The 26,749-nt window shown below is 41.8% G+C and overlaps 1 protein-coding gene across 4 annotated transcripts in view; it reads right to left on the reverse strand.

Moving 5' to 3' along the window:
* The window catches only part of ATE1 (arginyltransferase 1), a 158,396-nt gene extending 141,592 nt beyond the window's left edge, over nt 1-16,804 (reverse strand). For 2 of the 4 annotated variants that reach the window (XM_065923454.1, XM_065923455.1), the window contains exons 1-5: nt 16,136-16,294; nt 13,503-13,566; nt 10,699-10,761; nt 4,698-4,801; nt 2,225-2,467 (exon numbers count right to left, since the gene is read on the reverse strand). In XM_065923454.1, coding sequence (XP_065779526.1) covers nt 2,225-2,467; nt 4,698-4,801; nt 10,699-10,761; nt 13,503-13,566; nt 16,136-16,241 — 580 coding nt within the window. In that variant the 5' untranslated portion in view covers nt 16,242-16,294. Of the gene's footprint in view, nt 1-2,224; nt 2,468-4,697; nt 4,802-10,698; nt 10,762-13,502; nt 13,567-16,135; nt 16,295-16,631 lie in introns of those variants that run through there. The other 2 variants (XM_065923456.1, XM_065923457.1) reach the window with 2 other exon arrangements.
* Between the last annotated feature and the right edge of the window lie 9,945 nt (nt 16,805-26,749).

Genomic DNA, 26,749 nt, shown 5'->3' on the forward strand with positions numbered 1-26,749 from the left:
CAAATATCAAGCTGACAACCCTTTAAAATATAAAAAAATGTTTACTATTAAAAACTACAAAATTGAGTCAATACCCTTTAATCTAGGAAGCTATTTTCAAGGAATCTATTCCAAGAAAATCACAAAAGATAAAGGCTAACAATGAACACAAATGGAAACTTCGAAATAATCAAGATGCCCAGTTACAGAACAACTGCATAATTTTTAAAATAAGCAGCAGAATATCAAACAGCCATTTTAAATGCTTTATAAATTTTAGGGGTTCTGTCATTATTCACTGTTGAAACATTATATATTATACAATTAAATACGTAGGAAAAAATCTGAAATATACCACCACACCAACAGCCATTTTAACTGTTAAAAATGTGTAACAGTTTAAAAATAAAGAATTTCCCCCTTTTTTTTGTAGTGTCCTCTTTTCACCCAATTTTCTAACATTACACATAATTTTTTCATTTTTTAAAACTAATAAAGAAAAATGGTTTTATAAAAATTTAGGATCCTGAAACACAGTATTTACAAATCATATAAAAGTCAATTTTATACAGAAGAAAATTAAGACCAAGAGTGTTAAGAGACAGTCAGAGATCAAGACCTGGTCAAAAGAAACTAGTTTAATGAGAAAATAGTGATAATGAGACCAAATTACAACTTCATTAACCCAACTAAAAACAAAATGTACCTTTAAAAAAAAGACTTTTAATAAACCAGTAACAAAAAACTCTGTAATTAGCCATCACTCTGTTGCCTTAGAAAATTCATTTTCTTTGGCCAGAGAAATGTGTCTTTTCTCAAATTTATATGTCAACCATATCCCAATAAAACTAGAAGAAAAAAAAAAAAAAGATTGCCATAATGAGTCTATAATGTTTCAAATGAGGGTAGGCTCCATGGAAATCTACTATGACATTCAGTCTACATTTGCCTCTGAAATTCTCCAAAATGAAGGCTTTTCAAATTATGTAAGCAATTATTATAATAAACAATAAAAATTATAAACAAAATGACCCTAATGACCAAAAGAGTAAGAGTTGAAAAAAATTATTTAAATCATTCAAAACATTTTACTGGACTATTCTTATCAGTTAGGATGAAATCTCAGACCAGCAATTTAAATGCCATGAAATCTTAAAAAAAAAAAATGCAGAGTATACTGTGTTTTAACACATATAACTTATAATTTAAACAAAAAATTAAAATAATACTAAAAAATCTCTCACTTGGATTATTTTGTACAAGAAAAAACTCAAGAACTGAAGTATACTAACTATGCAAATTGACATTTAATGAAATTTTTTGAAAGAGTCATATATACAGCACACATATATGTAATAAACCCATTTAATGTTGGATAAATTTTCCAAGCCTAATTCTTTTATAAATGGTAATACAGAAAGAAGTCTCACCTTATTAAAGGTGAAATTAAATATCAAAATGTGGAATTATTTTTCTTGGCTGCAGAGCTTGCAGAATCTCAGTTCCCTGCCCAGGGACTGACCGAGGCCATGGCAATGAAAGCCTGGAATCCTAACCACTAGGCCAGCAGGGAACTCCCTGGAAATTTTTTGTTAATTTGGAAAATTTTAAACTAAAATTAATTATGCTTACATAAAGAAATCTAGTGGGCTTCCCTGATGGCTCAGATGATACAGAATCTGCCTGCAGGGAGACCCGTGTTGGATCCCTAGGTCAGGAAGATCCTGTGGAGAAGGAAATGGCAGCCCCCTCCAGTATTCTTACCTGGAGAGTCCCATGGACAGATGGCACAGTCGGCGGGGTCACAAAGAGTCCAGCCCGACTGACAACTAACACAAACAAAGAAATCTAATGGCAAACTGAAGAATTTCACAATGTCTATACTTCAGACATTGTATCTAAAATTTACTGTGTCTCAGTTAACACTGAAAAGAAACATGTTTAGCACCATGCCTTCTCACAGACAAAAGTTTGATTCTCAAACCTCCATGGCCTTAAGGTAGTAAAAAGAAATGGAATTTTTAAAATGTCTGTGTTATGGGATGATAAGGCTATTATTTCAGGTTTTTTAAACAATTTGTTCATCTAAATTCAGGTAATAATAAGGTGTACAAAACAGGGATCCATGTTACAGATTTCTTGAGTGTTTCCCTTTTTTAGCTCATGAGAGGGCTCAGGGATGATGATGTCTCAAGAACAAAGACAATCTTGACTTCAATATGGCCTGATGAAAAACTTCTACTACCTGGTTGAGGAGCTGTATGCACTTTAACTGAACACGATGGCTCACCAGAGCCCAACTTCTCTTTCATATCTTGTGAATGGGTTATTTCATCAGATTCTTCCCTCTTTGCTTTCTTCTCTTCACTCTCTAAGCTCTTTTTGAGGTCATCATTGAGCGTTTTAAGGTCACAGTGTATATCCAATTTATTTATTAACCCAAAGTCACTGGAAACAGCATCCTCCACAGTGGGCTCCATGGGCTCATCTACAAATCAAAGAGAAATCACAGTCCATCACCCAGGCTATCTGACACAACCAAGAGACATATACGGAAAACATGCCCTCTTCTATCCAATGTGGCAGAGACTACTGAGTGTCCACCAAGTCCATTCTCCCATCTTGCAGAGTCAGGGCTATGGTGAAGACAGTGGGGCCCTGGAAAGGGAACGCGCCAGTCTCTTCACGGGTTGTAACCAAGCTCCCAACAGTGGCATAGAACCAAACTGAAATGTTCAAATTTGCCTCACTTGTTTAAAAGGAAATTTGTGATCCTGAACTTCCACCCTTTCCCTTCCCCACTGGCTAGATTAGTAAAAACCAGAGTGACCTCAGAAATTACATGAAGAGAGGCCCAGAATGGTTGGGGCTGGGGGGGCGGGCGGCCTGCAGGCCAACCTGGAAAACCCACCCTGGACTGTGATGTGAGGACAGAAACAGACTTGTATCAATTTTTAGTCATTGCATTCTGGTGTCTCCTCATTACAGTTATTTAGTTTCATCCTAATGAATACATCACTCCTATGAATTAAGTTGCAGACATAAATAATTCAAAAGCCTACAACAAGTCAAATAAAAAGCCAAATGTAAAAACTACATAAAAAGACAGGTAGTCCTCAATTTACAAATGGACAGTATCCTCAAAACATATCTGAATATTAACCTTTGAAACTCAGAACGTGATTCCTACTGACAATACCAAGCAGAGCTACACAAAACTGTGATGTTTTCAGTATGACCCGGAGTCTTCCAGCCTCTTTGTCGCCCCAGCTCTGCCAAGTTTGCTCCAAGTTGTCCTGAATCCTGCTCTGTAAAGGGCAGGGCATGAGGGCAAAGAACATACCTGTTTTGCTGGCCACTGTAGCTCCAGTGCTTAAAAGAGGGACTGGGACATTGTAAGCATTCAAAACATAATTGGGGGATGAATTAACAAGCTAACACTGGGGTGGGAGGCTCCCAGGGTAGGCCATTTCTTATGGCAGAAATGAGAAAGAGCTATAAGGATGGGCAGCATTCCCAATTCTTATGGTCATGTGTTAGAAGGTGCCTATGGGAAAATGCTAAAGTAAAAAAGAAACAACAGCAAAACACTCAAAAAACTGAAAAAGCAAAGAAACCCAAGTTAATTAAATGTTACTAGGAAATTTGAGGAAACACACCCAAATTCAAAATTCATAAGAAAAAAAAAATTAAAGCTTCAGGCAAGGTAAGAACTCTTATTATCAGGGTTTCCCTCACAGCTCATTTGGTAAAGAATCCACCTGCAATGCAGGAGACCCTGGTTCAATTCCTGGGTTGGGAAGATCCTCTGGAGAAGGGATAGGCTACCTACCCCAATATTCTTGAGCTTCCCTTGTGGCTCAGCTGGTAAAGTATCCACCTGCAATACGGGAGACCTGGATTCGATCCCTGGGTTGGGAAGATTCCCTGGAGAAGGGAAAGGCTACCCACCCCAGTATTCTGGCCTGGAGAATTCCATGGCTATATAGCCCACCAGGTCACAAAGAGTTGGACTGAGCTACTTTCACTTTTCAGTTTCAGGCAATATAATTTACTGAAGACTTTACTCAAACATGGAAAATCTGAGCTTTACTCTGCATTATAAATAATTATGTAATCTTATGTAAGTTGTACACAAGCATTTATTTCTCCAGAGACAGTGCTGTTATTGCTGTCTGACTCTGTGCTACCCTATGGACTGTAGCATGCCAAGCTCCTCTGTCCATGGGATTCTCCAGGCAAGAGTACTGGAGTGGTTGCCATGCCCTCCTCCAGAGGATCTTTCCAACCCAGAGATCGAACCTGGGTCTCCTGCATTGCAGGCAGATTATTTACCGCTGAGCCACCAGGGAAGCCCGGAGACAGTATCACTTTCTATTTACTTCACAAGGTATCACTAGGATCAAAGAAAATGAAGAAATCTCAAAGAATCAAGAAAACTAAGATTTCAATAAATTCCAGGAAATGACATCTTTAAAAAGGTCCTATCTTCCTCCCAAGCTAGACTCTCCCTGGAGTATATTCCCCATCTCCCTGATTTGGGAGCCAGTGGTAACAGTCTAACAGCAGAGCTAAGAGTAGCCATCACCATCACAGTAACAGTAGCTCCTGACTGTAGTGGGACCTCCTTCCCCTACCTAAGAAATGAGTGAAAGTGAGAACCCTGGAAAGAAACATCTATTTAAAATAAATAGTTCTTAGCCGCCATCTCATCTTACCCTCACAATTTCCTTTTGAAATTTCCCCTTTAGCCAGAAATTTCAACATTTTTTTCAAAACCTTCTTGTGAGATTTTGATGGCTGAAACTGTAAAGGTCGGCACCTAGGAAAGCAAAATAAGTATTTAAAAAGTGAACTAAAACTGTGAGGAAATAAAATCAGTTCTAGATAATAGTACAATGAAGAAAAGCTCGTGACTGGGATTTCTCGGTAAAGACAGGGCTTAAAGTAGTCTCTAATCTCATCTCAAAACTCACTAAAGTTATGGGATTATTTTAAAAAAAATAAAAGCAAAAGACATAAACCACTAGGGAAAAAAATAATGGGAGAAACGCTGGAAGCTAGAAAACAGATATACAAGTGCTAACTGACTTAGCAGACCAGAGAAACTGAATCCTAAGCCAACGGCGGGAAAAGCAAATAAGATACCCAATTTTCTCCACATTACCCCTAAAAGTCTTAGGGACTGGCGATACCTAATACCTCGGGAGATAAGAGTGAAAGCAGGTGTAGAACTAGGAAAATTCCTTGAAAGTTTGTTCTGCTCCCCTGCTCAGCACAGATGATTCTCTAAGCCCAGCAGAAAACTATTTTCAGAAAGGGTAAAAAAAAAAAAGTGCTCTTCTGTGAGGAATACAGGCACAGTTGAAAGCAGGAAATTCACAGTCAACAGTAAGCTTAAATGAAAGCCTTCATGCCAAGCACTGAGACCGCTGTCAGCCACATCCCCAACCCAGTCCCAGAACATCAGCAGATGATACTTTCTCTCCAGAATGTGATCAGAATGAAAAATACTGACCCAGAGATTCTCCAAAAGAAGAGGTTAGCCAGTACTTAACAACCATAATAAACAAGACCCACCAAGGTACATAAAACTTCCAATGGGACACTGGAATCACCAGACACTAGAGGAGGGCCTCTAAAGCAAAGATAGGTGCCAAAGGGCTGGAGAAAGTAACCTGCAGAACATCGCATGTACAGGGGGAAGGAAACCTTAACCTAAGAGCCAAGAACAAAAGTCTCTCTTAGAAGTAAAAACAGAGCAGAAGAAATTGAAAGTTAAATAGAACACATAAGACTTAGAAAATGAAGTTGATAAAATCTCCCAAAAGACATGGAAAATCAAAGAGAAATAATAAGAGAACCAGTCTAAAAGGTCCAATGTCTAAATAAAGATATGAGAAAAGAGAAAAAAGAAAATGGTAAGGAGAGGATCAACAAAATAACACAAGAAAATTTCCCTGGGACATGATGGGAGGCACCCCTAGACAAGAGGGGTGCCTCAAGCACATATGTAAGGAATGAAAACAGATGCACTGACAAACATATTATGAAACATCAAAATACTGAAGACAAAAAAAAAAAACTTCCAAAGAGAAAACATTTTGGACAAAGGAACAAGACTCAGAATGCCACTGAACCACTCAATAGCAATAAGACAACAAAGGAGCAAAGCTTTCAAAATTCTAAAGGAAAATTACTTTCAATCTACACTGCTGTACCCAGCCAGACTATTAGTTAAGTTTGAGCAGTCAATGGAAACATTTCCAAACAAAGCCTAAGAAAATTTACCTCCTATGCACTTTTTCTCAAGAAACTATTAGAAGAGGTGCTTCAGTAAAATAAAGGAATAATACAAGAAAGAGGGTAGAAGAGACAAGATGCAAACCAAGACCCAAAAGGAATCCTCAAGATGAGAGTCAAAGAGAGACTCCAGTGATTTATCAGGCTTAGAGGCAACCTGTTCAGATCACAGCAGGTCACAAGATTCCGTAAGAGTTTCATCAAGAAGATAAAAATGATACACTACCTGAAGCATCTAAACACAGCAAGAGGAAATTTACACCTCTGGGGGAGCACTTCCAGATAAATTGGTAATAGGTGCCTCAAAGACTAGGTAAACAAAAATGACAATGAGCCAACACCAGGGAAAGTAAAAACTTGTGCAGGAAAGATAAAGTAATACTTTGGCCACCTGATGTGAAGAGCTGACTCATTTAAAAGACTTTGATACCGGAAAGATTGAGGGAAGAAGGAGAAGGGGATGACAGAGGATGAGATGGTTGGATAGCATCATTGTCTCAATGAACATGAGTTTGAGCAAATTCCAAGAGATAGTGAAGAACAGGGAAGCCTGGCGTGCTGCAGTCCACAGGGTTGCAAAGAGTTGGATACGACTTAAAGACTGAACAACAACTACATGGCTGAGCTGTGAAGTCTATTTACACAGCCATAATGAGATGACTACATCCATCCAAAACGGTAACATTTCTAATTTGGGAAGCTGGGGATGAAGACAAATAGGAGTGTGAATGTGACAAGGGGAAGTGGGGTAAGATAAAGTTAAACCCTTATCTTTCAGAGAGAGAAGCCCAGAGATAATGGAGAAAACCAACCTTTTAATAATCAAGTATTACTATATAAAAATGAAAGTGAAAGTTGTTCAGTCATGTCCGACCCTTTGCGGCCCCATGGACTGTAGCCTGCCAGGCTCCTCTGTCCATGGAATTTTCCAGGCAAGAATACTGGAGTGGGAAGCCATCCCCTGAACCCTGGTCTCCTACATTGTGGGCAGATTCTTTGCCACCTGAGCTACCACTGAAGCATAAGCATGTTACTTAAAGACATAGAGATGAAAAAACAAAAGAATCAGTTAAAAGGTTTGAAAGCGACTGCAAGGAGAAACAGAAAATAGGAATTGGAAGGGAGGGGAGTGGTTCAGAGGACTGCCATTTTGCAAAATAAACTTTACGGGAACTATTTGATTCTTTAAAGTGTTAGCAAATATGATATTGATAAAAATTAAAATTGAAAAAATAATTCATAGATAGGGAAGTTCATCCTCATTTTTACTCACATACTGGACAGGCCCTAGCATCTGCCTAACAAAAATCAAAGTTGTAGGCTAGACCACATTGCATTTACCTAAGGCCTCACTGCACAACTACTGTAGTAAACAGCAAAATAACCCAAAGAACATGCAAAATGACTCCAAAAAAATCAACATGTAAAAATGAAGTTGTATAAAGAATAACAATTCAGGAAATTTCTTTTTTTAATTTGGCTGCACTAGGTATTAGTTGTGACACTCAGGATCTTTTGTTGCAGCATGTGGGATTAGATTCCCTGACCACGGATCATACTGGGGCCCCCTGCATTGGAAGCTTGGAATCTTAGGCACTGGATCACCAGGGAGGTCCCTTCAGGAAATGCTTGATCCCATGTAAAATTACAAAATGCAAAAAAAAAAAAAAAAAGCACACTTCGTAATTACTTTCTCTTGCAATGTTCATTGAGTCCCTTTTCAAAAAAGCAACACACCTGAAACAGTGCTTTGTATGAGACAGGAACCCAATAAATTATAGATGTTTTTATCTTTTTCTTTAACCCACTGAAATGGGCCTTTTCTGAATAGAGATTCTCAAGGTTCAGGCCAATCAACTTCAGACTTATTTGAAAAGAATCCTAACCATAATCCAATGAGAAATTGTTATCTGAAGGAAAATGATTTCTGTCTTTGAAGACATTACCACTTCATAAAGGCTAAAGCCGAAAGAGGTACTTTGTCATTTTACACTAAATGAGATGTGAGCAAACTAGATAGTTATCTTTTTTCTTTATTGTACCAGTACCAAGACCAGTTAGAGAAGAGACAGGATTAACCAGGAATCAGTGAATTTTGAAAGTCAGTGATCACCCTAAAATTAGTGTGTTCAATGTTACATTATTTTTGTCTATATGTTCCCCATTTTGTTTTGTTATCAAATTCTCAAAACAGTCTACAACCTCAAAACCTGTTAAGAGTAACTAAGGGACAGATGTGAGGGCCCACCAAGCATGATGGACACCACTCTGTTTGCTTTATCTAGAGTATACATATAGGTTGAAACTGTAGACATACTCTCCACAACGTTAACAAACTTTCCCTATTTTTCCTACCAGAAGATGGGGAAGAGGGAGGGGAAGAAGAGGATGAGGGAGAAGAGGAGGGACCTTCCTAATCAGAGAAGAAGGGAAAAATCCTCCCATGTTAGGGTGGAGTAAGCGGGGGCACAACAGAAACACAAAATGTTAAGAAAAACCAAGCAAACACTCTGTAGGAAACCAGACTTTTTAGTTTGGGTTTTCCAGAGAAGACTAGGCTCTAAACTCATGCAGGTTAAGTACCAGCCTCCTCTTCCTTATTCCTTATACAGGATTCTGCAGCACCATGTGTCAAATAATACACAAGAGAATTGCAATTGTTGCTGCTGCTGTTGTTCAGTCACTAAATCATGCACAACTCTTTGCGACCCCAAGCTAAAGTGATAAAAATTTGATATTCTAAATAATAATAAATAAATAAATAAATAAATGGGACCTAATGAAATTAAAAGTTTTTGCACAACAAAGGAAACTATAAGTAAGGTGAAAAGACAGCCCTCAGATTGGGAGAAAACAATAGCAAATGAGGAAACAGACAAAGGATTAATCTCAAAAATATACAAGCAACTCCTGAAGCTCAATTCCAGAAAAATAAACGACCCAATCAAAAAATGGGCCAAAGAACTAAACAGACATTTCTCCAAAGAAGACATACAGACGGCTAACAAACACATGAAAAGATGCTCCACATCACTCATTATCAGAGAAATGCAAATCAAAACCACAATGAGGTACCATTACACGCCAGTCGGGATGGCTGCTATCCAAAAGTCTACAAGCAATAAATGCTGGAGAGGGTGTGGAGAAAAGGGAACCCTCTTACACTGTTGGTGGGAATGCAAACTAGTACAGCCACTATGGAAAACAGTGTGGAGATTTCTTAAAAAACTGGAAATAGAACTGCCATATGACCCAGCAATACCACTTCTGGGCATACACACCGAGGAAACCAGATATGAAAGAGACACATGCACCCCAATGTTCATCACAGCACTGTTTATAATAGCCAGGACATGGAAGCAGCCTAGATGCCCATCAGCAGATGAATGGATAAGGAAGCTGTGGTACATATACACCATGGAATATTACTCAGCCGTTAAAAAGAATTCATTTGAATCAGTTCTAATGAGATGGATGAAACTGGAGCCCATTATAAAGAGTGAAGTGAGCCAGAAAGATAAAGAACATTACAGTATACTAACACATATATATGGAATTTAGAAAGATGGTAACAATGGCCCTATATGCAGGGCAGAAGAAGAGACGCAGAAGTACAGAACAGACTTTTGAACTCTGTGGGAGAAGGGGAGGGTGGGATGTTTCGAAAGAACAGCATGTATATTATCTGTGGTGAAACAGACCACCAGCCCAGGTGGGAGGCATGAGTCAAGTGCTCGGGCCTGTTGGGCTGGGAAGATCCACAGGAACCGGGTGGAGAGGGAGGTGGGATGGGAGACCGGGATGGGGAATTCGTGTAACTCTATGGCTGATTCACATCAATGTATGACAAAACCCACTGAAAAATAAAAAAAAAAAAGTAATTTAAGTATTTGCCAATATTCTCCCAATATTTCACGTATTATTAACTAGATTGCTAAATAGTATATTTTATATCACATTAATATTTGTATCTGAACTAATCATATTATTAAAAGCATATGAATACAGCATCAGTATACAGAAAAAACTTGTCTGCTTTTCTTTATAAAGAATGTCTACCTAGAACAGAAATACACTTGAAAAAGCAGAATTCTACTAAAAAATTATATATAACCTTCATATTAATAGAATATATTAATCAAAATTCTTCATCTGAGCCCATCTCCTCCATAGTATCCCGTGGCCTGCGGCCTCATCAGATGAGGGGCAAGGATGAAAAACCCCTAGAAGGCCGGTCTGCCATCTAGTAAAGCAGGCAGGGTGTTAGAAGTGGGTGCAGACCACAGCTCTGCGTCTCTCTCCACGGCTGTGTAAGGAACACTTTGCATGTAAAATGCCTGGAACCACCCTGCACTCAGCGTCACTAAGACAGCACTCCGCCCGCCAAAAAAATAAAAAATAAAAAAAAATTCTTACCTTATGGTGTACTGAGGACAACATGTTTGATTCATGACAGGTTTGTACACATATTTCCCGCTTCTAAAATTATAGAATAGTTTTGTTAATTTCATACATATTTCTCATAGGGAGCAAAGTGGATTGGTACAGGAGCACGAAATTAATTAAGGTAAAAATCTAATCAATAGTATAAAAATACTGAGGTTGAGTTACTCTTCACAAGCTAAATGATCTTACATGGTGGGTAATCCAAGGACCAGAGTCCAGGTTTTCCTTTCCCAAACCTTGACATATGTACTCCACAGCTGATCACCTCGGTTACCCTCTCATCAAGCATCTGCAATCCCTTCCATGCCTCCATCCACTGCCCACCCTTGATACTGATGCATGCTGCTGCCTACGACATCCACAGGTGGGGGTTCCAGGGGCACCAGCATGACGGACTCCCAAGCCAACCTGATCCTTTCCAAGATTTCTGGATCTCAGCTGATGCAGAGCCATGGCACTACAAGGTCAATTTTTTTCCAGATTTGCATATGCCCTAATCCAACCTGACTGGCGTTCTTATCACAAAAGGAAATTAGACACAAAAAGAACCATCAGGGCTTTCCTAGGGGCTCAGTGATAAAGAATCCTCCTGCCAATGCAGGAGACATGGATTCGATCCCTGATCCGGGAAGATCCCACATGCCCGGAGCAACTAAGCCCACTCGCCACAACTACTGAGTCTCTGCTCTGGAGCCGGAGCCCAACTACTGAGGGCTGAGGGCCTCAGGGCCTGGGCGCCACAGGGGACGTCGCCACAATGAGAAGCCAGGCACTGCAGCAAGAGAGCTGCCCCTGACCACCGCAACGAGAGACCTAGCACAGCCAAAAATGAACAGATGAATGTTCTAAAAAGACACACTAAACAAAACAGCAGATACACACACACAGAAAGGACCACGTGAGGACACAGCAAAAACGCAACCAGGTGTAAGGTAAGGAGAGAAGGAAGCCTCAGGAAAAACCAACGTTGTGAACACCTGGATTCTGGACTTCCAGCCTACAGAACCATGAGAAAATACAATTCTCTCGCTCCAGCAGTCCAAACTGTGGTGTTCTGTTATGGGAGTCCTAGCAGACACACAGGAGTTCAGTTCCCGAGCCGAAAACCTGGGAGTCCTCCTAGGCTCTTCCCTCCCGTGCACCTCCATTTGCTGCCAGCAAGCGTTCCACTTCCAAAATGTCTCATGAGTCTGTCCCCTCCGATCCAGCTCCTAACCTACAGTCACCACTACTGACAGGACAGCAAATTGTCACCACCTCACACCTGGACACTGCAGTAATCTCTGGGACTCATTTTCCTGACTTCAGAATCACTCCCTCAGACACCTCTCTGCTATCTGAATCATCATTTCCAGATCTCAAATTCCATCACTTTTCTCTCTGACACAAAAGCCTTCAATAGCTCCCCTGTACCATTAATAAAAAAAAATTAAATCTCCTTATCAGGGCACACAAAGTCCTGCCACATCTGACCTACATCTATCCACATTTTGGGCCTCATTCTTATGTTTAAGGAAAGCTATGAAGTTTCATTCGCTGGGCTCAATCCATGTCTTCTGGGCAGTAGTGGTACAGGGCACTTAATACTGCTCATATTTATGCAAGGAACCTTACCTAATAGTTATGCTAAAATCATCTACACAAAAATAGCTGCCAAAAAAACATGGCCATCAAAGGCAATGTGTGGACCTAAGGAAATCCTGATTCAAATAAACCAACTATAAAAGAAAATTTTTTCAGACGAGCAGAAAATCTCAAAACTAGGTAACAGGTGACATCATATTATCATTAAATTGGAAAGTACGGTAATGATATTGAGGATATGTTAAGAAAGAGAAAAAAAATCCTTCTCTCTTAGAAACACATATTTAGTACAAGTATAATGACATGATATCTGATATTTGCTTTAAATAATTTTGTGGGAGGGGAGTGGGGAATATCTCATCCCACTGAAGCTGCTATAACAAAATACCATAGACTGAGTGGCTTATAAACAACAGAAATATATTCCTGGTAGTTCTGGGGGCTGGGAAGTCCAAGATCAAGGTGCCAACAGAAATGATGTCGAGTGAAGACAAGCTTTCTGGTTCATCTTTTCTACATATCCTCATGTGGCAAAAGGGGCAAGGGAACTCTCTGTGGTTTCTTCTATAAAGGCACTAGAATCCCATTCATGATCCCATCCATCTTCATAACCTAATCACCTCCCAAAGGCCCTACCTCCATATAGGACTTAACATATGAACTCAGGGGGAGACCCATTCAGTCCACTGAAGGATGCAAGGAAAACTGATGAAACAAAGACTGGCAAAATGCTAACAACTGCTGATGCCTGGTGATTAGTACATGAAGTTCATTACAATGTTCTCTCTACATCTGTGAAATTTTCCTAATAAATATCCTTAAAGTGGAAGTCGCTCAGTCTTGTCCAACTCTCTGTGACCCTATGGACTGTAGCCCGCCAGGCTCCTCTATCCATGGAATTCTCCAGACAAGGATACTGGAATGGGTTGCCATTTCCTTTTCCAGGGGATCTTCCCAACCCAGGGATCAAATCCAGGTCTCCCACATTGCGGGTGGGTTCTTTACCATCTGAGCCACCAAGGAAGCCCAACATCCTTAAAAGGAGAAAACAATCTGTACATACAAAATGTAATAAAAATTTTATTAAACCTATTTCCAACAACAGGAAGACATTTAAAAGGCAAATAATATGTTTCAATTATAAGAAAAACCTGAGTACCCAGAAGGATCTTTACATTAAGGACATTTACCTTCGCCATCCTCGGTCTATGAGATCCTGATAATCCTGCACAGTCATTGAATGTGCCCACATGCCTGAAAAATAAGTGCCATGTTCATAACAACAGGTGGAATTTTTACTTTTCTATATTCAAAGCATTATTTTTAAAATGTGAATACTGAAGCAAAAAAATCCAGCTCACACTGGAGAAATCAAAGTCTGCACATACTTCGTACTTTTTAGTTTAAAACAACACACAACACAAATGAAGGACATGATGTATTTAATCTTAATTTTAAAAATAAAACACAGAAAGTGATTGCATGCACTTAAGGATTGGTCAATAGTTTCTGTGACATCATAAATTTAAGATCTCACTGCAAATTACATTGCACCTTTAAGCCATAACAATGACCCCAATAATTTAATAAGCTGGTCTCTTCACAAGAATTAAAAAGTAAATGTTTTCTTGTGCATATAAATTCTCCTTATTTCGTTTACAGCATAGTCTTACACACTGAAAATAAGACAAAAGTATACATACAGCAATATTCCTTTTAAATATAAAAAAATGAAAGTAATCCAAACGCTTTTGAACACAAAAGTGATTATAGAGACTAATTTGTTATCAACAGGATGAAAAATTATGCAACCATGAAAAAAATGAAGATTATGAGAAAACACTGAATTAATGGTAAAGAAAGTTGGATTTTACTCTTGTAAACAATAAACGGCATCAAAAGTATGTAAAGACAGAGATAGGCTATATAGAACAGAATAGAAAAGCAAGGGCATAAATACAAACAAATGTCAGAAGCCTGGGTGGCGCTCACTGACGCTGTTACTCTATGAGGCTTAATCTCCTCATCTGTAAAACGGGAATAATAAAACCTTCCTACCTAATAGGTGGAGTGCCCTATAGTAAAGATTACTATTAAAATTAAAAACAAGATGATAGAACTGATAGAAATGTATAGGTATCTCTTTAGATGAAAAGGTTGAAAGTAGGTTCTTTCCACAAAACTAAACAAAGGACATCTATATTAATTTACTTTCTTTTACTAAAATCTACTAGGAAAATAGTTAAGGACCTAATATTAACTTTGGACATGTATAACGTAAATTATGTTACATATGGGATTCCCTGGTAGCTCAGCTGGTAAGGAATCCGCCTGCAAAGCAGAAGATCCTGGTTCGATTCCTGGGTAGCAAAATCCGCTGGAAAAGAGACAGGCTACCAACTCCAGTATTCTTGGCTTTCCCTGGTGGCTCAGCTGGTAAAGAACCCGCCTGCAATTCGAGAAATCTGGGTTTGATCCCTGGATTGGGAAAATCCCCTGGAGAAGGGAATGGCTATCCAATCCAGTTCAGTATTCTGGCCAGGAGAAGTCCACGGACTGTATTTTTATAACATATAATAAATCTACATAATATAAATTTCTTACATATGTATTATAATCATAATATTAAAATTTGAAACAGAGAGGAGAAAAAATCTCTAATACCCTAAGGCAGTCACTGTCACCGTATGGGTTTTTTCCCTCCCTGGGCTGTAATCATCTCACCTGTTATTTGCATCCTTCTTATTTCCTCCGTTTAACCCAAGACTATAATTTTTTTTCACTTAACTCATCTTCTTAACTGTCGCTAACGACTGCGTTATACTACATTCTACCGCCTCTCACCCACAAGAAGCACTTAATAAACATTTTTACTTAATGAGTACAGGGACACACCATCATCGCCCAAATCACTGCCCCAGGGCAGGACAAAACATTTTTTTTTTAAATACGGAAACCACCCAAATTTAAGTCTCCATGGATATCCCATTTCCCACAATGATAGATTATTCTTTAAAATAAGTGCATATACTTTTGCCAAAGCTTGACACTGCAAGAAATAAACATGACGTTCTGTTTACAAACGAACAAAAATTCTTCGGGAAGAAACTTGAATCACGGGAGGGGGCACTGTAGGCTGGCTCTGTCGTGGTCACCGAGGTGGGTGGAGAAATGACAACAAGCACCTGGTACCATTTTCAAGCACAACAGAACGAACAGGGGCCCCTCGCGAGCAGCGGCTACCGTCCGTTTCTTATATATTTCTCCAGAGACATTTTATCCACGGATATCCACTCACGTGTTTTACACACACACACACACACACACACACCCTGTCTACACAGACAGTACCCGACACTCACTGTCCCGCAGCCTCGCGTCTTGCGCTGACCACGGGGACACCCCGACAACAGCATCTGAAACCACCGGTCAGCCCCTGTAACTGACCACGCCACAGCGCTCCCCGACAGGCGTGTACTTAACGGTCTCCCACTGACGACGGACACCTGTTTCCACACTTGGCTCCTGCGAGACGCACACTATCTCGCAAGTCCGACCGCCGGTGTGAAAAATGAGCCTCTAGAAGCTTCCCTGCTCTATCAGGGGTGAGGTGCATTTTCAAATTCTGACAGCCACGGCACTCAGGGAGAACCGCGTTACGCATTCGCTTCACGAGGGCCGGACGGCGCAGGGGCTACGCCCGGGCCGCTGCCAGGACACCACCCTCCAGCCACTCGGCCCGAGACGCTGCGACCCCCCGAGGACACCCGCCCGCCGCCGAGCTACCGGCGCCCTTCCCCGCCCACCAGCCCGGCCCGCTCACCATTGGAGCGACTGCCCGACTCGTTCTTGCAGTAGCCGCAGCGATAGAAGTCCTCGCCCTCGAAATATTCCACTATGCTGGGCGAAAGCGCAGCCCAGGACGCCATGGCCCCGGCCCCTCAAACGCGACGCGCGGCCCAACCCAACCCCACTGCCGACGCCGCCACCCCACAATGCACCGCGCCGCCCGGGCGCCAGCAGGCCCAGCCTCGCCGGGAGCGTCCTCGGCGCTGAAGCCGCCTGCGCCATCTTGACCGAGGGCAGCCTTCCGCTATTTCCGCTCTTTCTCAGAAAGAGACCGCCATCTTCGGTAAGGGTGAGATCGAGAGAATATGAAAGGCAACGATCTGGGAAGAAACGCGTGGGGAAGGGAAGCGGGAGCTGGGGAGTAGGACCTGGGTGCTCCCCCCTGCGAGGGCCTAGCCTGAAGCGCGGCGGGCGTTGTGGGGGTTTGTTCGCGAGGCGGCCGCGCCGACCCCGTTGGCCGGACCACTCACCACAGGACGCCTTGCCCTCCTCGGAGTCGCAGTAGCCGCAGCGGTAGCCGGCCTTGAGTCCTTTGTACTCCACCATCGAGGCCATGGCTGCCTCCAGGTTCGCGCGGGCCGGCCACGCCTCTCGGCGCCCCGGGGCCGACCTCGGCGGAGCGCGGGGGCCCACGGCGGGGAGGAGTGGAGAGCCAAGCAGGTGTGATGGGTCCCAGCGCCTAGGGGCCCCCCGTCGGTGTTGGGTCCGGGGGTCTCCCAGGATGAGCGTGGATTGTAGCGGTGCCCCCCCCCCCGGGGACCCCGAGTCCGGGACCCCAAGTTCAAGCTAGCCCTTTGCAATTACTCCATCGCTGATCCTTCCCACAACTGCGCGTTGTCAGCCGCAGTTGACACTAAGGAAACTGAGGAACAGAGGTTGTGATCACTATTTCTAGATCCTGCAGATCTCAGGTTAAAAGTTAACATCTCAGACTGCCCTCGCCAATTCTAGCGTCTTCCAAACCAACAGGTACTTAGTAAATATCCCCTAGGTTGGAGTACACATGTAGGTGTTCTGTGGATTGACAGGGTAGGTGAATTGAACTCTTCCCTCTTTTAAAGAAGACAAATGTCAGAGCCGGTTGCTGTCTTGTCCCCAGTGCCGCCGTATCTTGCAACTTTCAAACAGAAGGTGAAAGTCAGATTTTTTTTCCCTTAGTACAGCTATTAAAAGTTATTTTTAAAGAACTTTTTAACTGTACAGGCCAAACACAACATGTATAAAAGCTGAATTCAGTGCACAGTTCTCCAGTTTGCAACCACTATTTTAAAGGGGATTTTTCAAAGAGTAACAGTCCAGGAGTAAAGTATAAGAATGAGTGACTGCCTCCAACTAAGTAGTATTCCTTAATCTTTAACTCTGTATAGGCAAGTAATTTAAACCAGTCTGTCCTTACGTTTTCCCCCTGTTGGCAATAAAGTTGGTCATCTTTTTACAATGTTTAATAAGGTGAAATCATGAAACTTGGAGAAACAGGTAAACTTTTGAAGTCAGTTTCAACGTTCTTGACCCCAAGGCCCACTGTGCTGGCTGTGTGCCTGTTAAGAGGTCATATTGCTGTTATATTGCTAAGCATCACCTGTGCCTCACACAATGAGAAAAAAAAAGCCTAAGGATAGCTTTGTAGTTGCAGGAAGACCCTAGCTTTATCCAGCTTCTCCAACTCCTTAGATTTAAAGGCTCCTTGCTAGATCTCAGTACCCATGTTCTTAAAGACAGACCTTGTTCATTTTATTACAGCAAATGTGATTACTTCTTGTCCTTTCCTGGACAACAAAGGAAACAAAGGCCAGAGAGGCCATATAACTTGCCCAAGATCATACAACTAGTAAAAGACAAATAGGAGGAAAAGGTGATTTTAAAAAGTTAATTGAAGAAGAAAAGAGATCGACAAATACTAGGTTTGGACTTGTGTCACACAACAGACCTGGGTTCAATCCCTGGGTCGGGAAGATCCCCTGGAGGATGAAATGGCCCACTCCAGTACTCTTGCCTGGAAAAACCCATGGAGTTGCAAAGAGTCAGACACGATTGAGCAACTTCACTAGACACAAAGTTTTCATCTTTCAGGCCCCAATGAGAAAAATAATGCAAAGTTTCATTTAGTTTCCATCTTGGGGCAGAGGTTTGGGGAGTTGGAAGAGGGCACTATTAGAATGTCCTTTTATTTATGAAACTGCCAATTATAGATAGTTGTCTTTGTTTTTAACTTTCATACTTGACAGTAAAATGCTGGCAACACTAGCATGTTTGGTTCCATTAACATTTTATATAAACTGAGTGTGAAATTGAGTTTATGAAACTTAAGAGTGAGGTTTGACCCTAGGCACTAATGATGTGAAGGACTCTGCATGGTGATAGACCCATGATTCTTGCATTAAAGTGTAATGTGGAACTTCCCTGGTGGTCCAGTGGTTAAGAATCCACCTGCCTATGCAGGGCACACAGGTTCAGTCCTTCATCCACATACCATGGGGCAACTAAGCCCATGTGCCACAACTGCTGAGGCTCTCTAGAGCCCGAGAGCCAGAACTACTGAAGCCTGCGTGCCCTAGAGTCCATGCCCTGCAACAGGAGAAGCCACTGCAATGAGAAGCCTGTGCACCACAACTAGAGAGTAGCCACTGCTCTCCACAGCTAGAGAAAGCCCTTGTACAGCAGCAAAGACCCAGCACAGCCAAAATAAAAGTTAAATGATTTAACTAAAATTTTAAAAAATAAAGTGAAATGTGTTTCTTTGAATAAAGTGTTGTTGAGTAGATAGCAAGTTTGGGAGGGGTGTGCAGTTAAATACAAAGGGACCTGCTAGGAAAGAGCTGTGCTATGAGCAGAGGCGAGGAGCTAGGTATGAGCACCAAGTGTCTCAGGGAAGGGTGGCGTCCTAGAAGACACTCTGTGCGGCACTCACTGCCAGGAGACCTCAGATTAGACCCCTTCCCTCCTCTTCTAGACCTTTCCGCTCCAGTCAGTATTCTTGCCTGGAGAATCCCATGGACAGAGGAGCGTGGCAGGCTATAGTACATGGGGTTACACAGTCAGACACGACTGAAGTAACTTAGCATACATGCACGTATACACTGGTAGCCCCTAGCCACATGTCCCTACTGAGCACCTAAAATGTGGGTAGTGTGACAGGGAAACAACTTTTATTTAAATTTATTTGAATTTTTAAATTGAGGCAGCACAGACAAGCAGGATAAATGCCAAAAACCAAAAACCTGCATGTAGGCATATCATGTTCAAACTGCAGAAAATCTTCAAAACAGATTCTCGAAGACAAAAAGAAATTCTTTTAAAAGCCAGAGAGAGGAAAAATTTTTATCTATAGAGGAGCAAGGGTAAGAATTACATCAGTCTTCTTGTTAGAAACCATGCAAGCAAGAAGAAAGGGAAGTGAAATATTTCAAGTATTGAAAGGAAAAGAACCACCAGCCTAGAATTCTGTATCCAGCAAAATTATCCTTCAAATGTGAAAGAGAAGACTTTCTCAAAGAAAAATGGAGGGAATTTGTCACCACTAGATCTGATATGCAAGAAATGTTTAAGAAATTCCCCAGAAAGACAGAAAATAATATAGGTCAGAAACTCAGACCTACTTTTAAAAGAAGAGCATTAGAGAAGGAATAAATGGAGAGGTAAAATCAATTTTTAATCTTTCAAAATCATATTTGATCTGACAGATAACAGATTTTTTAGTTAAAATAATAATACAGGGTGCAAGCTTATAGATAAGTGAAATGAGTGACAGCCGTGTTTTAAGGGATAGGAGGCAGGAACTACGAGGGCTTCCCTCATAGCTTAGTCGGTAAAGAATCTACCTGCAGTGAAAGAGACCAGAGTTCGATTCCTGGGTCAGGAAGATCCTCTGGAGAAGGAAATGGCAACCCACTCCAGTATTCCTGCCTGGAAAATCCCATTGACAGAGGAGGCTGGAGTCACAAGAGTTGGACATGACTTAGTGACTAAACCACCACCAGGTAGGACCTGTGAATACTGTTATAAAAAGGTACCTGAACTGCCTATATAGTAGCTTTTTGAAAAAGAACTTGGATTAGTTGTAAATATATCCTGCAAACTCAATGACAACCATTTAAAAAAGCAAACAAAATATAATTGTTATGCTAAGAGAGGAGAAAAAATAGAATCATAAAATGTTTAATTAATACCAGATATGGCAAAATACAACAAGGATGACAAGACAATATGACAAGGCAGGATATGACAGAGGATGAGATGGTTGGATGGCATCACTGACTTGATGGACGTGAGTTTGAGCAAGCTCTGGGAGTTGGTGATAGACAAGAAAGCCTGGTGTGCTGCAGTCCATGAGGTTGCAAAATCAGATATAACTGAGCAGCTGAACTGAAGGCAAAGTAAGAGTGGAAGACAAAAGTAACGTAAAGCAAGAGCAGCAAGTAGAAAACAGCAACAAATATGGTCGATACTAATCCAGTTATATCAATGATCACTTTAAACACCAGTGGTCTAAATATAACAGTTAAAAAAGACTATTGGACTGGATAAAAAATGAGACCCAACAATGTTATCTACAGGAAATGCCAAAACACAGATTAAAGGACAAAGAAAGATAAACAGTAATAAAATACTTTCATGACTTGATGCTTGAAATTCTTTGATTATTTTTTGAGCATAAAATACCCATATTTACTTTTTTAACTCATTCACTACTGAGATGGAGGCTATGGTTTCAAGCACATCTCTACAAACAGCATGTTTTAGAAGTGGTAGGTTTTATTTCTACTGAACAAACAAAAAGCCAGGTTGTAATTAATCACTGTATTTTCTCCTTTCCACTTTTTTTTTTTTTAAGAACTAGAGAGATCATAATGGGCTACACGGGGACTTTGTTTGAATGGATGCCGCTCACATATATGGTGAAGGGTATCGTGATGTGACTATGCAGAGTCATTTTCATTAATGTTATTTCAACATTGGTGTCTTTTTTGCTTCTTCAGTGACCAGTTATGAACATATTAATAATTAAATAGTATATGACTAGAAGTATATTAAACAGTATCAAAGCTCAAAACTTCATTGCAGTAACAGTATTTAGGTGAGTGACAGCCAGCTAAGTAATAATGAGACCGCGCCACTTACCCACCTTTGCACTTGTCCAACCTCCTCCTGCTACTGTAAGTGTGCCTACAGTATCCACTCCAGGGTTCTCCACCGACTCCACAATTCCATTTCCATGGAAGGTACACAATATATATTCCAAAAGGAGAAAGAAGCTCTTGTTGCCTCAAAAGATGCTTTCTCTAACTGCCCTAAACTGGGACACTTCTCTGTGTAAAACACAGGCCCTTCTACTTTCTGTCTGTGGCCATTTAGCCCAGCTCTCCCTAAAGCTCATGTCCTGCCAAGCAGACGCTGTCTCCACCTACCACCTCACAGTAGGTAGGTGAGTCTAGGATAGTGATGACACAAAAAAAGCTTGTGACTGCTTCTGGTTGCCCTAGAAATCAGACCAAGGCATCCTGAAGGATCAACAGTAGGTAGCTGAAAAGTCTGCAAGAGAGCCAGAAACTTTAATGGCTGGAAAACAGGACTTTGCAGAATTGAGAATGGGAGATTAGAGCTGAGAGAAAAGGACACCAAGAGAAGAAGAGTGAAGAGCAGAGATGTTGCTCGTAAAGCTGGCAATTGATAGGGCAATGGCTGAGGCAGAAGACACCAAAGATAAACAGCCTGGTGCCCTAGGAACAGCGGAAGTAACCAGGGATGCTCAGAGGAGAAGGTTCAATGGGGGGCTGCGGAAGGAGCAGCTGGCAGTGCAGACCCAACCCTCACAGCCTCCTTTGGGGACCGATTCAGAATGGTTGGCTCTGAGTGCAGGAGAACAGTAGGTATTACCGTCCTTACTTTTTGAGTAAAGGCAGGAGAGTATCATTTGTGTGGGGATGGGTGCAGCACAGGAAAGAAGACGTGGTCTGGAGTCACACAGACACATCCCACCTCTGAAACAAACCATGGGACCTTTAACAAGTCACTGAACCTCTCTTCACCTCAGTCCACTTGGCCATGAAATGGGGGATAATAAGGCTGTTTGGAAGACTCAGTAAAGGAATCTATTTGCGTTCTTAGTACAATGCCTAGAGTATGATAAACTCTAAAATAATGTTATGGAAATAATATAAGAATTGTTTAAGAAAAAATGGAAAGCAGAAATGAGTCTTTGAGAAGTTAAATAGCAAATAGTGTTTTTTTTTCTAGTTCTGTGTTATAAAGTCCTCTTTTGCTAAGAGAAGTCAGAGAAACAATATTTACAACCCAGATTGCTAAACAGAGAACCCTGTTAGCTAAGTGAGCAGGTTAAGAAACAAGGTTTTGAGGATGCCTAAATGTGATTGTGCTCTATCATCAGTGGTAAATGTTTCTGCTTTATTTTTCTGCATTAAATTAAAAACAACCCTTTCTTGCTGTCAGATTGTTTTATTATCTATTTAAAATGTAAATCTTACACAAGATTAATGAAATGTTATAGTTAGGTAGCTGTTATTGGAAATTAATGATAGCTTATAGATTAAATTTATTGTTCATCACCTCATGCATAAGTGAACTTAAAATGGACTTAACTTTGAAAACTCAACTTCTCATCAAAGGCAAGTTCTCTGTTCTACTAACAATATACACAAACCATAGTTTGGGGAAGTTGAAATCGTAACTCAGCCTCTCTCCACTGGTAAATGTACTGTTGACAGCTTCAGCCTCAGACACAATTTGGTTCTTTGTTTATGCTTTTACCAAAGAGCATTTCTTCCTTGATTCAAGGAAAGAAAAAGTTTAAACATATTGTAGAGCCTTGCCTATTGACACACAGAAACACCTTTTGCTACATGTTAAAAGTGAGTCCCCAAATCAATTCACATTACCATTCATACCAGAGCATGTTTCCCAAGACCTTCCTCCAAGTCCTAGTATAATTTCTCTTTTTGCTCTTCTAGATTGGCCTGGGCCAAAAATATTCAAGACCCTCGGATTGCAGTAGGTTCCCACTCCCCATTAGAAAAGAAGATTAAGGTGAGGAAATACATTTACCATGAACATTGGAGCCAGTCATAGAATCATAAAAATGTACCACCCAGGTACAAAGGGCCCTGGTAATTCAGGGGAGCATGCTCTGCTTGCACTGTTTGATTCATTGAGCACCGGTGGCGCTGGCTGGACAGCAATGAAGAAAATAAACACCCTGCCTCCTAAGGGCCTAGTCTAGTGAGGGATGCGGACATTAAACAGATAGTGGCCGCAGATTGTGAGAAGTGTCGTGAAAGGAATTTTATTTTATTTGAATGAGTCTATAGGTCTGAAGGAGTGACACAGGCTAAAACCTAAAAACTGTAACATATACATATGTACCACAGTCAGAGTTGCTACATTTTATGTTTGAGAGTATATAAAGAAAGAACACCTGAAAAGATTCAGATGGGAAAGTTTTTGTGGAACAGAAGAGTCAGTGTGGCTGCCCCAGAGGGAGCAAGGAGTCGCCTGAGGGACTCGTTTAGAGCCGTAATCAGAAATCAGTGTACGATGCCACTCTGGAGTTTGTGATTTTTCTCCCAAAGCAGTAAGATGCTATCCCCGGTTTCTGTGCAGGAAAAGTGGTGTGTTCAGATTTATGTAACACCGAGATCATGGTGGTCTGATGGGGCTGGAGACAGAGGGAGAGAAGTGGATTCAGGGAAGCTAATCAGAGGCTGCCGCCCTCTGGGGTGGGGGCATTTTGAAGTTAGCAGGGACCGGACTGAGAGGGGAAGACTGAAGGGAGCACCGTGGGGGAGGAGGCGCGTGGGGCTGTGAAGCAGGCAGCATCCAGGTGAAGCGGAGGTGAGCTCCGAGCAGCCTGTGTGCCCCGACGGCCTCGCTCTCCCCTCACTCCCACTCCAGTGCCAGACGCACGGTACGTCCCTCGTTGAATAATCACAACTGTCTTGGTCCAAGGAAGCCCGAGTGTGACTGTTCCCTGTCCTAAGTAGAGTTTCTCTGCTACACTTTCCTCCATTACATGTAGAAGGCAACCAGTGAAGCAGGTGGAGGGGGTGGCCATGAGGTAGGAAGAGGATGAGGGACCCTTCAGTTACTTGGGGACGTTCGGCTAAGGGCTGGAGTAGCGCAGGGGTCCAGCGTAACCTTAGTCAGATGCCCTCGGCTACAGCCTGGAAGTAAAGTATTCCAAGGAGGAGAGAGCGGTCCCCTCTGGAGAATGCTGCTGAGAGGCTCACGTGACAGCCACAAAAACAAGATCACTGGTGACCCAGACGAGGGGGTGGGGGGATGGTGGAAGCTAAACTTAAGAGGTAATTGCTTCAAGTTACACAGTGAAGGAGAGCAAAAGAGGGGACGGGCCGTTAGAGGAAGCATTTTCCTTTTTTTGTTTGAAGATGGTATATACAAAAGCATAATTTTATGCTGATGGATTGATCCAGTAGACAGGAAATTTTGAAGCAGGGAAGGGAATTTGATCGTTGTAAACTGAAGTTTTCGAAGCTCAACAAACTGAGGTGGAAGAACTGACGTTTATTTTTTTGCCTGCTCTGGGCCTTCATCACTGCACACGGGCTTCCTCCAGTTGCGGTGAGCAGGGGCTACTCTTGTTGCAGTGCACAGACCTCTCATTGCAGTGGCTTCTCTTGTTGCACAGCACAGGCTCTAGGGTGCCTGGGTTCAGCTGCCCCACAGCATGCAGGGTCTTCCAAGACCAGGAATCCAACCTGTGTCCCCTGCATTGGCAGACGGATTCATAACCACTGGATCACCAGCAAAGTCCCAGAACTGGCTTTTGATAGCTGAAAGGGCAGGAAGGCAGAGTCCAGGATAGACGCATGGAGTTGTTCCTGCAGTGGGAGGAGTTCCTGAGGGCCTGCTTCTGGTTTTTCAAGGATGTAAGGGAATGCAGGGGGAGGGGAGGGGAGGGGTCTTGAAGAGGAAGACAGAAAACAGTTACAAGACCCTAACTGGGACACAGTGTGAGGGTGCCAGGCAGGGCTAATGGCTACCTGAGAACTGTGCCATGGCCCGTTTAGATAATAAAGGACAGCCAACTTAAAAGAGTTCTAATACTTCCCTTTGACAAGAGTTTAGGTGGTGTCCATTCTTCAGAGGTGAGGAAATTGTTAGCCCAAAAGACTCAACAGGAGAATGAAAGACTTGATCAACTTAAGGCCATGTCTTTTGACTTCCGGTTTGCCCAAGCAGAGGCATACTACTATCAACACTACCAGGAAATGCTGGAAGAAGCATGCAAACACAAAGTGGTTCCAGAAGGGGAAATTAGAATAGAGGAAAAGGAAAGGAGACCACACAATGAAAAAAAAGAAGATGCTAAAAAATGGCACTATTTAGTTCCCGAGAGAGAGCTGAACCAGATACAGAAACACATACACCGAGCCGAACAAGCCAGAGGCCTCAGAGACCACAATTATCAACTGCTCCCTCAAAGCATCGCAGATGAAATTCCTTCCCACGAAGTATTAAACCAGAAGAAGGATGAAAACACTGAAAACATCCAGAAAACACACAAAACTAAGGCCAAGCAGTACAGGATGGCCTGGGCAAAGAAACAGATAAAGGGACATCAAGAGCGAATGATTCTAGGAAGAGAACTCACGGAGAAAAGAAATAGTCAACGAGTTGCTCAAAAAATACCTGCACAAGCTCCCCCTTTCTTGAAACCTCAAGTGAAGAAAAAGGAAGTAAAAGAATATGAATGGGTCACCACCTATCCCATTGTCCAGCCTTATGCGGAACCACTTTTAGAAGTGACCATTCTGATGGAAAAGTCCAAAAAAGAGGGTAAAATTGGAAAACCACTCCGAAGAGAGCTCTTGAGTATACCATCATTTTTGAGAAGTCAACTACAAAAACATAAAGTTTAAATTATTTTCTAGATTATTGTATTTCTTTTTCAGGTGAGCATACCTTCATAGATGTTGGTGCAGTAAAATCTAATATCTTCTAATATTGTTTCTAAATGCATGGCACTGAAAAAAAAAAAGAGGTTAAACCACGAGCTCAGCATTCACAATGTTTCAGCTCTCTCTATAGCTAACCCAAAACCTTGTGAATTAAAATCACCACCATCTTATTTTATCTCAATTCTATAGCAGGCATTCCAGCAGAGCTCAGCTGGGCCATTTTTCTGTGCCCATGTAGCACCACTGGCAGTGCTTGGAAACAGGTGATGGCTGGACTAGTCCGTAGGTCCCAGATGGCTTAGCATGGACAGCTAGAAGGCTGAACCTAGCTGGTCCCTCTCCCTGGCTGCCCTCCCCAGGTAGTTTAAGGGCCATGTAGTAGTTGGACTTATTACCTGGTGACTCAGGGCTCCAAGAGGCCTGTCAAATGCTACAAAGTCTTCTTATGACCTAGCCCCAGAAGTCCCAGAACATCACTTCTGCTTATCCTGCTAATCAAAGAAGCCACCAAGATCAGCCTACATTCAAGGGGGGAGAAGCAGACTTTTTGTCTCAAAAAAACATGGGCTTATTTCAACCTACCACCCCAAACCTCTAAAAAAGTCTATCACACACCTCTATCCTTTATTATACTTTTCATTTTTCTTTTATGTGAA

This window comes from Muntiacus reevesi, chromosome 2, assembly GCF_963930625.1.
Source record: "Muntiacus reevesi chromosome 2, mMunRee1.1, whole genome shotgun sequence".
In the NCBI taxonomy this organism is placed as follows: domain Eukaryota; kingdom Metazoa; phylum Chordata; class Mammalia; order Artiodactyla; family Cervidae; genus Muntiacus; species Muntiacus reevesi.